At 39.2% G+C, this 14,103-nt stretch overlaps 1 protein-coding gene across 3 annotated transcripts in view; it reads left to right on the forward strand.

Annotated features, from left to right (window-relative positions):
• The window catches only part of ABCA12 (ATP binding cassette subfamily A member 12), a 197,727-nt gene that overhangs the window by 130,199 nt on the left and 53,425 nt on the right, over window positions 1-14,103 (forward strand). For all 3 annotated transcript variants that reach the window (XM_019938973.3, XM_019938975.3, XM_019938974.3), the window contains 11 exons: window positions 216-285; window positions 374-508; window positions 1,374-1,529; window positions 2,432-2,618; window positions 4,407-4,625; window positions 6,102-6,298; window positions 7,104-7,264; window positions 8,676-8,912; window positions 10,545-10,695; window positions 13,003-13,255; window positions 13,819-13,905. In XM_019938973.3, the coding sequence (XP_019794532.2) occupies window positions 216-285; window positions 374-508; window positions 1,374-1,529; window positions 2,432-2,618; window positions 4,407-4,625; window positions 6,102-6,298; window positions 7,104-7,264; window positions 8,676-8,912; window positions 10,545-10,695; window positions 13,003-13,255; window positions 13,819-13,905 (1,853 nt within the window). The remainder of the gene's footprint in view (window positions 1-215; window positions 286-373; window positions 509-1,373; window positions 1,530-2,431; window positions 2,619-4,406; window positions 4,626-6,101; window positions 6,299-7,103; window positions 7,265-8,675; window positions 8,913-10,544; window positions 10,696-13,002; window positions 13,256-13,818; window positions 13,906-14,103) is intronic.

Here is a 14,103-nt window from a genome sequence, read left to right on the forward strand (position 1 = left end):
ATAATTTTACTGCTTTTGTTTTCTGCTATTTCCTCTCCTATTCTTCCAGAGTTGTAGCATGCTTGGTAAGGGACCTCTGTGATTTTAAATATGCTTAGAGAGTTAACGTCAGTTTTATCTATATAAGTGCCCAAAGTTTTAAGTATGTTAAGATCCCTCTGGGCGAAATGTGTGAAATCTTCAAGAACTATCATTGCCATTGATTTTCTTCACAGAGCCTGCTGTCCCCCACAGCTTTCAGCTATGCAAGTCAGTACATTGCACGATATGAGGAGCAGGGCATTGGTAGGTTCACTTCCTTTACAACTGGATTTTATCTTTCACACCTGCAATATGTCTCACAGAAGAATAAATCTATGTGTTCACTTCTTAGGTCTTCAGTGGGAAAATATGTACAGTTCCCCAGTTCAGGATGACACCACTTCGTTTGGCTGGCTATGCTGTCTAATCCTAGCCGACTCTTTCATTTATTTCCTTATTGCTTGGTATGTCAGGAACGTTTTCCCAGGTACAAACATGCTTCCTATAGATACATGCTTTTTTATGGTAATAAATTATATTTATTATAAATCTGCTAATATATATTTTCTAATATTTTTCTTTGCCACATATCATCTCCAAAAAGAAACACTGAAATCCCAAAACTAAACAAAATTTTCCAGGAGGAGATAATGCACTGTTGAGTTTTTTCTCTGATGTTCCTTTAAAGGATAGCATGAATTAAGGAGCATGGAATCCAGTCTTTCCAAATGGGAGAACAAGATATCATAAGGCAAAAATCAAGTCTCCTAATTCTAAGGAGAACTTATCCGGTTCTAATGGAACAAGACTGGTGGGATTCCCCTCCTAGGTCTCAAGTGGTTAAAACTTCAACATGATCAGGAGTTTTTCCACTAAGTCTTATTTATATTTGTACGTTTTTGATGCTATAAATGAATAAAAGACTATTATTCTATTCCAGTTATATAAAATTTCTGTAAAAGAGAGGTATATAGAGACAAAGCAGATCAGTGATTGCCTGTAACTTGGATTGAAAGTAGGGATTATCTGCAAAGGGCATGGGAGAAAGTTTTGGAGTTATTGGAATTTTTGGATTGTGGTTATGGTTGCACAACTTTATTTACTAAAAATCGTCTCACTCTACACTTACAATGATTAAATTTTATGGTATGTAACTATACCCAATGAAGCTGTTTAAAAAAGAAAGAATTTTTTAAAAGGCTATCTTTTTTACTTTACTTTGGAAACTGAGACCACAAAAAAATAAAAATACTTCCTGAATGCTGTATAGTAAGTACTCTGTTATTTAGCTTCTGATGCTTAATATTAGCAATCAATTAATAATTACTTTTCCTAATACATTTTTGTTACAGGTACATATGGTATGGCAGCTCCATGGTATTTTCCATTCCTTCCTTCCTATTGGAAGGAGCGGTTGGGATGCGCAGAAGTGAAGCATGAGAAAAGCAATGGCCTTATCTTTACTAATATCATGATGCAGAACACCATCCCATCTGCCAGTAAGACAAGTAGGTCAACAACATGCATTATTATGAGAGAAGTGATATAAAATTTACATGACTAGTGATTTTAATTATCTTTTTCTAAATGGCAAAATTATCCTTTTAGTCATGGATGAATATGTCTACACATATGTGTTGGGACTCTTAGAGAGATTAAATTGTGGCTTTTTCTGAGCTCATTAGCCCAGTTGGTTAGCATATGGTGCTAATTAGGCCAAGATTGCAGATCCCTTTGTGTTCCAGTTAGATTCACACAGAGAAAAACTTTGTTCCTTGGCGCCAGTCTGCACCCCTCACCTCAGCCGTCTGTCACTAGTCATAAGGAGCAACCAAGTAACAAGTATGGATAATTTAGCCTAACCCGTCAGCAACACTGAACAGACAGTTTAAGGCTCATGTTTTACTGACATTGGGTGAGCAGTGTCAGCTTCATAAAGTAAGGATGACCCATATAAGTGGTCCTTCTGTGATGCCCGAAGGAAATGTGGAGAGTAATTAATGAACCGATTCTATAAACCACAGATCTGAGCGAGCCTTGTCACTGTAGACATTTATTCTGTAAGTAGATATCATCCTGTCCAATTGGAGGACCAAGCCTTAAAATTGTGTTTTGAGTATTTGAGATCTGTGGAATAAAGGAGAATTCATTATTATGATACTATATTCTGAGACTCCTTTTTCTGACAGGGAAGGGCAATATAAACCTTAGAGTGTGTTTCCACGCCCTCATTCATTTTTGAAACAAGTGAGAAGGCTGAAGACTATAGTAGATCATTTATTCCTGGAATGATTTTTTACTTTGAGGCTTGTGCTTTTATAGTCTTCAATTTTTAATTAATGAAAAGTCTAACTCTAGCTTCATTTATCTTCCTTGTGAGCTTACAAGTCTTTTCTTAATTTCTTTCCAGGTCCTGAATACGTGTTTCCCTCCAACACTGAGTCTGAACCTAAAGATCTCACAGTTGGGGTTGCCCTGCATGGGGTCACAAAGAACTATGGCTCAAAAATTGCTGTTGCTAACCTCAGTCTGAACTTTTATGAAGGACATATTACTTCATTGCTGGGGCCCAATGGCGCTGGGAAAACTACTACCATGTATGTTACTTTTCAACACTTAGGTGTCATGGAAGCATATTACTTAATATTTCTTCACTTCTTTCATAAATATAAAGTTGTTACAACTCCCAGATGGATTAAGATAGCTCAAGTTGTTTCCTGGAAAATGGAGTCCAAGTCAAAGGTCCGAATTGTGAGCTCAAAGTCCAGATCAGACCCACCAGATAGGTTTATTTGCTCTACCTAATATTGGCACACTGGTACTTCTTAAAATTTTTAATTTCAGTGCCAACATTTAAAAATGAGAGAGTTCTCCAATAAATATAAATATTCCTGCTATCTCTTAGATAATAGGAAGTTCTGGCAACATTGGATCTACAGGCTTCGGTAGAGATAATTGTTTGGGGCTTGTTAGTGACTGTTCTCAAAGGGGCCATCTACTTTCTGGTTCATCCCTGGTCCCCACCAATCTTTACTGCCTCATACATTCAGTCTATTTCATTTCTTTGCATTTTTATCCTGGCCCATGTACCAGTTTGGGTTCACAAACCTTGGTATAAACACACTCAGCCCCAGCCACTCTATTACAGAGAGCCCTTACCTTGATTCATGAAGAAAGAAAAGGATCACCAGCTATCAGATATAGATCAGAAAGGCCACAAGTGGTACATGGGCTGCTCTTTCTCTCTCTTCAGTTAACTAGCATTTTCCTGTATCCTAATGGAGAAGATTCAAATGTTTTTAAAGTGACATTCTGTTGAATTTTTTTCTGTGACTCACCTCCAGTGCTCTACTAGGCTTAGCTTGGAGTCAGCTCTAAGATGCTGTTGGTGCTTTAGGCCTTATTTGAGAACAAGTGTCTGTTGTTGGATATGCTATTTGCTATCATCATGAGTAAGCTCAGTGACTGCCAGAACATATACAAATTAATCTTTAGTAAATAAAAGGGGACAAAGGAAAGTTATGAAATGAGTGAACATGCAGCTACTCTCATTTATATGACCTGTTTCAATTCAGAGTTGGCTTTCTAGTAAGAATACAATGCTTAAAATGTAAGATTTCTAACAGGTAACAAGAGGACAATGAAGAAAAGTGATGGATAAGGATTTTGAAGAGGCTATAATTTTAGCTGAGAAAGTCCCCATTTCAGTTTTCTGAATATAAAGAAATATGTTATTTGATTTTAATGTGTATTTATGGGAAGAATTACATATTATATTGATTCCCTATTTAATCCACAATAGTCATTTAAGATCTATTACGTGCAAGACACTAGTTAGGTACTGAGGGTGGTGAGATAACAAGTCCTTTCCCTGACCTCATGGAGCTTACATTTTAGTGGAGAAGATGGATATTAAATAACTTCCCAGTTTACGGACCATCTGAAATATGAGGAGTTTGTAGGTGAGAATATTCTCGTCACAGGGTAGAGTAAGGGACTTAAGATGACCAAAGTTCATGTGGAAAACAGAAATTTGAGGCTTAATTGCCTGTGGGTACTACCTTATGCCAGGGAAGTGCAGGAGTTTGCTCAAGGAGGGAGTGCATTTGCAGTTAAAAAGCGCAACCATTTCTGTCATTGCTACCACCATCACCCCACCACTATCATCATCATCATCACATAGTATTTCTATCACACTCTAAATTATTGGAGGCGTAAAAGTAATTTTAATTTTTTTTCCCAATTAATCCCATTTTACTTCATAGCTTGACCTGGCCTGGGAAGATACACTGTAACATTTTTTGCTAACAACTGAGATACATTTAGTCCTAAAATCTAACTCAGAGTTTTGGTTCACACCTAATTTATGGTTTCTTCATTCCCAGCTCACTGCTGACTGGGCTGTTTGAGGCCTCAGCAGGTACCATCTTGGTTTATGGAAAAGATATCAAAACAGATCTCCACACCGTGAGGAAGAACCTGGGGGTCTGCATGCAACATGATGTCCTGTTCAGTTACCTCACTACCAAGGAGCACCTCCTCTTATACGGCTCCATCAAAGCTCCTCACTGGACTAAAAAGCAGCTGCACGAGGAAGTAAAAAGGTCAGATATGACAGCAATGAGAACATGCGTGGGTAACTCCTCTCAAAAAGAGGTCAAGGTCTAGTAATAATACCAGTAGGAGACAGTTTCTCAGGAAACAATTGTTTTTAGTTTTTCTACTTTTCTAGTATCGTATACATTTAAGGGCATTATCCTCACTGGCCAGTTATTATACTGGAATTGTTTAACTGTCTTCATCTCTGACTCCCATATTACCCCCAATCCTCTGTTTCTAACCTCCGAGGCTACCATACTGGTCTTTTTTTTTCTTGCCTGCCTCGGGTCTTAGTTGTGGCACACGGGCTTCTCTCTAGTTGTGGCGTGTAGGTTTTCTCTCTCTAGTTGTGGCACGTGGGCTCCCGGGCATGTGGGCTCTGTAGTTTGCAGCATGCAGGCTCTCTCGTTGAGGCACGCAAGCTCAGTAGTTGTGGCACATGGGCTTCGTTGCCCTGCGGCATGTGAGATCTTAGTTCCCCGACCAGGGATCGAACCTGCATCCCCTGCATTGGAAGGTGGATTCTTTACCACTGGACCACTAGGGAAGTCCCTACCATACGGGTCTTAACTGGACTCCTGGCTTCTACTTTCCCTTGTACAGTCTATTCAAAGAGCAGACAAGGTGACCTTTTTAAACTGCAGATCAGACCAGGTCACTCCTTTGTCAAAACCCTCTTATGGCTTCTCACCACACTCTGTGAAACTCAGGAATGTTCTTACCAAGGCCTATGAGGCACTTCCTGACCTGCTTCCAATCCTTTTGATCTTATTTCCTTCTGCTTTTTCCCCATTCACTCTGCTCTAAGCACGCTCACCCAGGTGCACACTTAGTTATGCTAGGCCTGCTCCAGCCTCAGAGCTTCCCATGTACCCTCTACTTAGAGCAGCCTTCCCCAGACAGCCCTTTGACTTACTCCTCCACCTTACTGGTCTCTGCTCAAATGTCAGCTTCTCTGAGGGGACTACCATGTGTAGAATAGATGCCTGAAATAGCATATCCCAGGCACTCATCTCATATACCCTGTATTTTTTTTTAATCACACTTATCATGAAATAGCATATTATAAACTTACTTGGGAATATGTTTATCTACTGAATTTCCCCAGCGTTCCTCCTGATATACACACCTACTAGAACATAATCTCCTAATGGGTTAGGAACGTTATCGGCTCAGTGCTTTTCCACGGCACCTAAAACACAGTCTGGCAGAAAACAGGCGGGTACTCTATAAGTATTTGTCAAACGAATGAATAAAATAATGAGCCATGTATTCCTTATGTTGTTTTCTGAGTATTAGTTTTATACCGCCAGCTAGATGATAAGTAACAGAAAACTGTATCATGAATCTTCAATAGTTTACCTTTCTGAGCACATAATAGTTGCTTAGTGAATACCTCTCATTTAGGGTGCTTTTCGTATTTTTCCATTGTTCACATTTTCTGTCTGTAAAAAAATAACCACTATATATCATTTTTTAAGGACTTTAAAAGATACTGGACTGTATAGTCATCGTCATAAGAGAGTTGGAACATTGTCAGGAGGAATGAAGAGGAAGTTATCCATATCCATAGCTCTTATTGGAGGATCAAGGGTGGTCATTTTAGATGAACCATCCACTGGAGTTGACCCATGCTCTCGCCGAAGTATATGGGATGTTATATCCAAGAACAAAACTGGTATGAGTATCTTCTTACAACTTCGCCAAGCAACAGTCATAATTTTGCCCTCTGGGATGCACGCAAAGAAGTTAAAGCCTTTTCTGTTTATAATCTCCATTAAAGATCTAAGGTGTGCTCTTCCTTTTGTGAGGTCTTCTCTTCTCCCAGCTAAATTCCTGGATCAATTAGTTAATATCTATGTAGTGCCCACTGTGAATTGAGCACTTAACTGGCCCTTTTGAGAGTATGCAAATCCAATAGAAGTTCCAAATTCTGCCTAGAGGAGCTTAGAATCTAATTAGAGATACCAAACATACACAAATGAAAATAAACTGAAAACAGACTAAGTAAGTGCTAACAGGATGTGAAGCAAAGGAGCAATCAGAGTGGAGTGGCTTAATCAGAGAAGAATATTCAAAAAGTCTTTAAAATTACTGCTTTTTCATAGTGAAGGGAGGGAGGGAGAGAGAGAGACAGAAAGAAAGAGAGAGAAGGGAAGTGACAGAAAGAAAGAGAGAGAATGGAAGTGAAGCCAAGGGGACAGACTAAGGGATTAAGAAGAGTTGCCCCCCCTGCAGAGGGTGGACACTCAGCCTTACAGCATAAGCGATGTGTATTTGCTGCCAATTTATAGGAAAAACATTTAGGAATACCCCGTCCGCATTTCTCAGTTTGAAAGCTCATTCTGATCAGTTTTTCAGTTAGCCCATAAGACGTGACTCTCCTCCTCATAAATCACAGGATTTACTTGTGCTAACTCCGTACATCCTGGGAACTGCAGCTTCACTTTTCATTCTTGGTTGTTCTCCTCTGTATTTTCAAGCCAGAACAATCATTCTGTCGACACACCACTTGGACGAGGCTGAAGTGCTGAGTGACCGCATCGCCTTCCTGGAGGAGGGTGGGCTGCGCTGCTGCGGGTCACCATTTTATCTCAAGGAAGCCTTTGGGGACGGGTATCACCTCACACTCACCAAGAAAAAGGTTTGTAGGAGAGAAAACATACCTCATTATGGGACCGTAAATTAAGTTTTGTATGAAACAGAAGCAGAATGTGTCCAACTTTATTCATTGCTAAAATTAATCTGTTAGTATCATGTTTCTCAAACTGAGCGAGTATCAGAACCACTGAAGGTCTTTTGTTAAACCCAAATTTCTGGCTCCATCCCCAAGAGTCTCTGATTCGGTAAATCTGGTATGAGGCTCCAGAATTTGCTGCATTTCTGCCAAGGTCCACATCAGCCCATGTGCTGCTGCTCCTACTGGTCTGGGATTGCACACTGAGAACCAGTGTGCTCGATGAAGGAAAGGTCTGTACTAAGGTTACTGATGGAGGATCAGCCTGTTAGTTTCCCTAGCGTTTCAGCCTATAAGGCTAAAAATTAGGTTTTCCGCTCTACAAAAAGCAAATGAAGAGAACATGCAGTCATGTAATCACTTTCTGATCAGTATTCCTTGAATGGCAATGTGGAGATTAATTCAGACAGGCCAGTGGTGCTTTCACATCTTGGAAGAACAAAAGTGCTTACTAAGGCTCCCTGGACCACCTAAAATAGCATAGGTATCAACACTGTGCCAGAGGTATATGCTATTAGGAAGGTTTTGACCACTATCATTTATTTTATATCTGATCGTCCGGATGTGACTTCCAAAATATAAAAGAGTAGTTCATTGTTATATTCATTAATTCATTCAAAAACTTATGTATTAGGTGCATACGATGTCTTAATATGTGCCCAAGACAGTGTTCTAGGTGCTGGGGATACAGCAGTGAACTGATGATATTAAGATCTCTGCCCTCATGGAGTTTATATTCTGATGGGGTGTGGGGAATTCAGGTGGTAAAATTGATAAATATATTATTTAGAATATTAGCAGGTGATAAAGGCTGTGGGTAGAATAAAGCAGAGGAAGGGGCATGGGGAGTGCTGCGTGGTGCCATTTTAAGTAGGGCAGTAAGAGAAGGGGTCTCTGAGAAGGTGACAGTTGAGCCAAGAGTTGAGGCCAGGCAGAGAGTGAGCCATGCCACTATCTGGGGCAAAGGAACAATTGCAAAGGCCCTGAGGAGGAAGCATGCCTGAGCCTGAAGCGTCGGACGACAGAAGGAGTCTGTTGTCACTAGGGTGGGGCACATACATAAGAGGGAAAAGAGGATGGTGAGCAAGGAGGCTGGAGAAGGGACAGGGTGAGGTGAGAGAGGGGAGCCAGTAGAAAGTGACTTATAGGCAAGTAGAGGGGTCCCAAGTGGGACACGAAGCCACAAGAGGAGTCATGTGTTATCACTATGTGGCATAGGTCTGAACTGGCCTAAAAGAACTTGCCACCCTCTGACTGGGGCCCTTGGGCACTACAGTGTAAAGACAAGGGAGTTTTTAACTTCTCTTTTCGTCTCTAGAGTCCAAATGTAAATGCAAGTGCAGTATGTGACACGACAGCTGTGACAGCAGTGATCCAATCACATCTCCCTGAAGCCTACCTCAAGGAGGACATCGGGGGAGAGCTTGTCTATGTGCTTCCTCCGTTTAGCACCAACGTCTCAGGGGCCTATCTTTCACTCCTGAGAACACTGGACAATGGCCTGAGTGACCTCAACATCGGGTGTTATGGCATTTCAGATACCACCATGGAAGAGGTACACCTGGACATTTCCTTTTTGCTTAAAACTGGTTAACTTGCTGTTCCTTTAGAATAAATGTGAACAGTTCTTTTTAGAAAGAAAAGAAATATTTAAAAGTAAACATTTCAGGGCTTCCCTGGTGGTGCAGTGGTTAAGAATCTGCCTGGCAATGCAGGGGACACAGGTTTGAGCCCTGGTCCGGGAAGATCCCACATGCCACAGAGCAACTAAGCCCGTGCACCACAACTACTGAGCCTACGCTCTAGAGCCCACAGGCCGCAACTACTGAAGTCCACGTGCCTAGAGCCCATGCTCCACAACAAGAGAAGCCACCGCAGTGAGAAGCCTGTGCACCACAACCAAGAGTAGCCCCCACTCCCCGCAACTAGAGAAAGCCACATGCAGCAACGAAGACCCAATGCAACCAAAAATCAATCAATAAATTTTAAAACATAAATAAATAAACATTTCAAGAAGGGAACCAAAAATAAAGATGCTTTTGATTACAAAAAATTTAAAAATTAAAACAAAACATTTTACAAAATCAAAATCTTAAAATTATCTCAATACCATTGTTATGTAAGACTGACTTCTGAGAACAAACATGTTGCTTCACTTAGAGAACACATATCTTTTACATACAAGTATGTTCACTTAAAGTCCCTCTCAGAAATGTTCACTTAAAGTCGTACTTATTTGTCTCAATAAATATGGTAAAAATTTAAAATCAAAATTGAGCTTAGAAACTAGAAAACAGGCCACCATCAAAAAAATCTACAAACAGTAAATGCTGGAGAGGGTGTGGAGAAAAGGGAACCCTCTTGCACTGTTGGTGGGAATGTAAATTGATACAGCCACTATGGAGAACAGTATGGAGGTTTCTTAAAAAACTAAAAATAGAACTACCATACGACCCAGCGATCCCACTACTGGGCATATACCCTGAGAAAACCATAATTCAAAAAGAGTCATGTACCGCAATGTTCATTGCAGCTCTATTTACAATAGGCAGGACATGGAAGCAACCTAAATGTCCATCAAATAAAGAAGATGTGGCACATACATACAATGGAATATTACTCAGCCATAAGAAGAAACAAAATTGAGTTATTTGTAGTGAGGTGGATGGACCTAGAGTCTGTCATACAGAGTGAAGTAAGTCAGAAAGAGAAAAACAAATACCGTATGCTAACACATATATATGGAATCTTAAAAGAAAAAAGATAAATGGTCATGAAGAACCTAGGGGCAGGACAGGAATAAAGACGCAGACGTAGAGAATGGACTTGATGACACGGGGGAGGGGAAGGGTAAGCTGGGACAAAGTGAGAGAGTGGCATGTACATATATATACACTACCAAATGTAAAATAGATAGCTAGTGAGAAGCAGCCACATAGCACAGGGAGATCAGCTCGGTGCTTTGTGACCACCTAGAGGGTTGGGATAGGGATGGTGGGAGGGAGACGCAAGAGGGAAGAGATATGGGGATATATGTATATGTATAACTGATTCACTTTGTTATAAAGCAGAAACTAACACACCATTGTAAAGGAATTAGACTCCAATAAAGATGTTAAAAAAAAAAAGAAACTAGAAAACACATGCATGTTTTACACTAATGAAGTGTTCTGGCTTCTCTTTCTAGGTCTTTCTGAACTTGACTAAAGGGTCACAGAAAAATAATGATATGAGTTTTGAGCACTTAACACAAAAGAAAATTGGAAACTCCAGTACCAGTGTCATCTCAACTCATGATGATTTATCTGTGAGCAGCAGCAATTTCACAGACAGAGATGGTATAATAAACCTAATGTGCACATTTTGCTTAATTCCAATAAATGACCTAAGGGAGAAAAATCACAGGACAGATTTTTTTTTTAATTCAACTTTAAATTTTCTTTCTAAATTTAAAAAGACTAAAGAAATATAAGCTTTCTTTTTTATATACAAAATATTTATTAAACCCAATTGAATTCTCTGTTTCATAAACATTTTGAAGAATGTGAAAGAACTTCCTTGTTAGGGTGGTGATTAGTTTTTCTTCTAGCCACCAGAAGTCATTTTCAGGATGTGACTTACTACAACTCCAGAGTTGTGTTCAACGAGTTAAAATCCTTCTTGTAATTGGTGGTGTCCAACAGTGAGCCAAGTTACCTTCTAAGGTAGCTCACTCATTGCTATTACACATGTTCAAGTGGTGGTCATAGTCAAAAAAAGTTTTTTTGTAAAAAAGAGTCATCCCTCTTTATGGGACCTCATTGGAAAACATGTCTAACCTTCCCCCACCTCTGAGTGATTCATATGCTGAGAAAATTCAGGCTCTGAGAAGATGCTTTTGGGAGAGGGTCTCTGAATTGGTAAAGTTGGACTTGATGGTTAAGAATCTATAATAATAGGTTTCCCCACAGTTCTTCACATAAGATATGTTTGGAAAATCATGTTTCTTGACATGACTTTGAGGGATTGGGTTCTTTTGAAAATAACTTTTATCCTGTCTTATTATCTTTCTGACAGTTAATTTATGCCTTTGGAAACACTATTTACTTAAGGAAGCATATAGTAAAATCATGTATAAACGATGGAGTAGTCATTTCAACAGTTTGCTTAAATTGGGAAAAATTTCTAGGAATAGAACTTTTGATTAAACATTTGCTTGGCTCTAAAACTCAGAAAAGATAATCTCTAATGTTTGTGTAATTCTGGAACTTGGGAGTCTCATTTGTCCTCTGCTAGATTCCTCAGGTATCATCTTTTGGGAATATAATTGTCGAGACTGTGGAATGGAAGACTTTGATTAGAGAGTGGTCATCTGCTTCAGGAAGTAAATGTTATGTATTTGCCTCTGCATTTGTCTCATAATTTGAAACTATTCTTCAGTCAGAATGTTCCCCTCATTGACATTATCATTTAGAAAGCACATTTGCTCCATTTGATACACCTGTAAGTCATCGACATGTAATTTCTCAAGAAACAGAAAAGCATACTAATTAACTTAAAATATTCAGCTCCTTCTGCAGTTCCCCTTTGCAGAGATATGAGTTTGCATTTAAACTTGTTCACTCTATTTAATTGGAATTCATTTTAAATTAAGCAGCTTTGTATTTTTCCTTATCAGCTAAATGAAGATCATGATTTTTGTGCTGCATAATTTGTGATGGAGAATTAAAAATATCCACAGAGTTGACAAATACTGTCATCTTATCACATGTAAAGGAGCGCTTGGTGGCAGGCCTTCGGAGGGAATGTTATACTTGAAACTATTTTTAGAGGGGCTGCTGAAATTATTAGTTGTACGAGCAGTGTTGGGGAAGCAACAGTTTATGGCCTCCACAGCTGCTCTCACTCTCAGAAGCCATCGGATATCTTCTCAGCACCTGAAGAGCATTTCAGGGCAGTGTGGGGTGGGTTTGGGAGGAAAGAGGGTAGACATTTTTTTCCAATGAGTTCTTTTTTGTGACTCACGTGATAAAAATAGAGTTTTGAAACGCCATATAATCAGTCCAGATTTCTAAAAGGAATGTAATGAATAAGTATTTGAACGAGAATTATACTTTGGAGGAGAGCATTTTCCTTTTCCTATGTTTGAGGTGACTTCACTGGACCTCACATTACAATGAGAGCCAATTACACTTACCATCACTAAGTTGCCCACAATAGGAATGAGTTAGACTAGGCTGCTGTTCTGGTTTCTATTTATTTTATTTGAATTCAGTCTTTTGATAGAAGCTACCTCTTGAATATTAGTAATTAGTAATAATACTGATTCTGCATTGAGACTTTAAGAGATTGGGAACAATATTCATTTATAAAATTCTAGATATCTCACTTTGACATGTAAAAGTACTATGTATATGACAGAGAATATTTTGCGTATAGTAATTTATAATTTTCAAAGCACTTTCACAGAAGCTGTATGAGATGGAGGGGCTCGGGCCCAAAGCTGATCAATGAAGAGCTGAACTTCAAATGCAAATCTTTAAAATATAAGCTTTTCCTACCATGCCACATTATACCATTCATCTATAGGTTCTGAAGTTACTTTAGTTCTGGATTTAGCAGGATTTCCCAGAACCGTATTAAATTTTTTTTTTTTTTTTAATCAGACAAAATCCTGACCAGAGGAGAGAGATTGGATGGTTTTGGACTGTTACTGAAGAAAGTAATGGCTATACTCATTCAGAGGTTCCACCACACCCGCAGGAACTGGAAAGGTTTCATAGCTCAGGTTATTCTCCCCATCATCTTTGTAACCACTGCCATGGGCTTTGGTACGCTAAGAAGTTCCAGCGACAGCTATCCAGAGATCCAGATCTCCCCATCTCTTTACGGTACCTCTGAACAGACAACCTTCTATGCGTAAGTTTCTTCCCTTTAACTAAAACAACATTTCCACATACCTCCAGAGGTACATTGTACCTGTGAATGCCATGTAGTGCTAAAGAACCTAGTAGCCGCAGTACCTGATCCTGCCAAAGGAATACACAGTTTGATTTATTGCAACGTGATACTCCTTTTTGTGTTTGTCTAAAAATAAAGTTATAGTACATCTTTATTTTTAATTATGAGACTTTAATCAGGAAAGCCAGGTTAGGTATGGCTTCCCAATCTGTTGTAATATATAGCAAATAGCTTTTTATTGAATATTGACTAGCAGCGTCAGAATTCTGTATAATATAATGTTATATATACAGTAGGTGATCACTAAATGCATGTGACAAATAATAAGGCAGCCAAATAGAGACATGTGCTTATTTTTTTGGTGACCATTTTTTTTTCTGAGTCTGAGTCTTTCTTAGATTTTTAAGAAAGCAGTCCTATAGACAGCATATTTCATTTCTTCAAATTATTTATGAGCATGAGTTTAATATGGGAGACTAGTGGAGGAATCGTGAATTTGTTTCTATCCTTTAATATTACAGAAATTCTCACCCAAGCACAAAAGAACTGGTCTCAGCAATGTGGAGCTTCCCTGGCATTGACAACATGTGTTTGAATATCAGTGATCCGTAAGTGGTTCTTGTTTTTTTTTTTTTTTTCAACATTCCAGTTGTGTGTGTGCATGTGTATGCGTGTGTGTATGTATGTGGGGGAGTGTGGTTAAGTGAGTGTGTGTGATTTGGCTGGAGGAGGTCAGCACCCTGATTGAACTCTATCTTTAACAGATTTTATCTACTTCCTTTAGTTCATCCCGTGGTTATGCTATA

Source organism: Tursiops truncatus, chromosome 7 (genome assembly GCF_011762595.2).
Source record: "Tursiops truncatus isolate mTurTru1 chromosome 7, mTurTru1.mat.Y, whole genome shotgun sequence".
In the NCBI taxonomy this organism is placed as follows: domain Eukaryota; kingdom Metazoa; phylum Chordata; class Mammalia; order Artiodactyla; family Delphinidae; genus Tursiops; species Tursiops truncatus.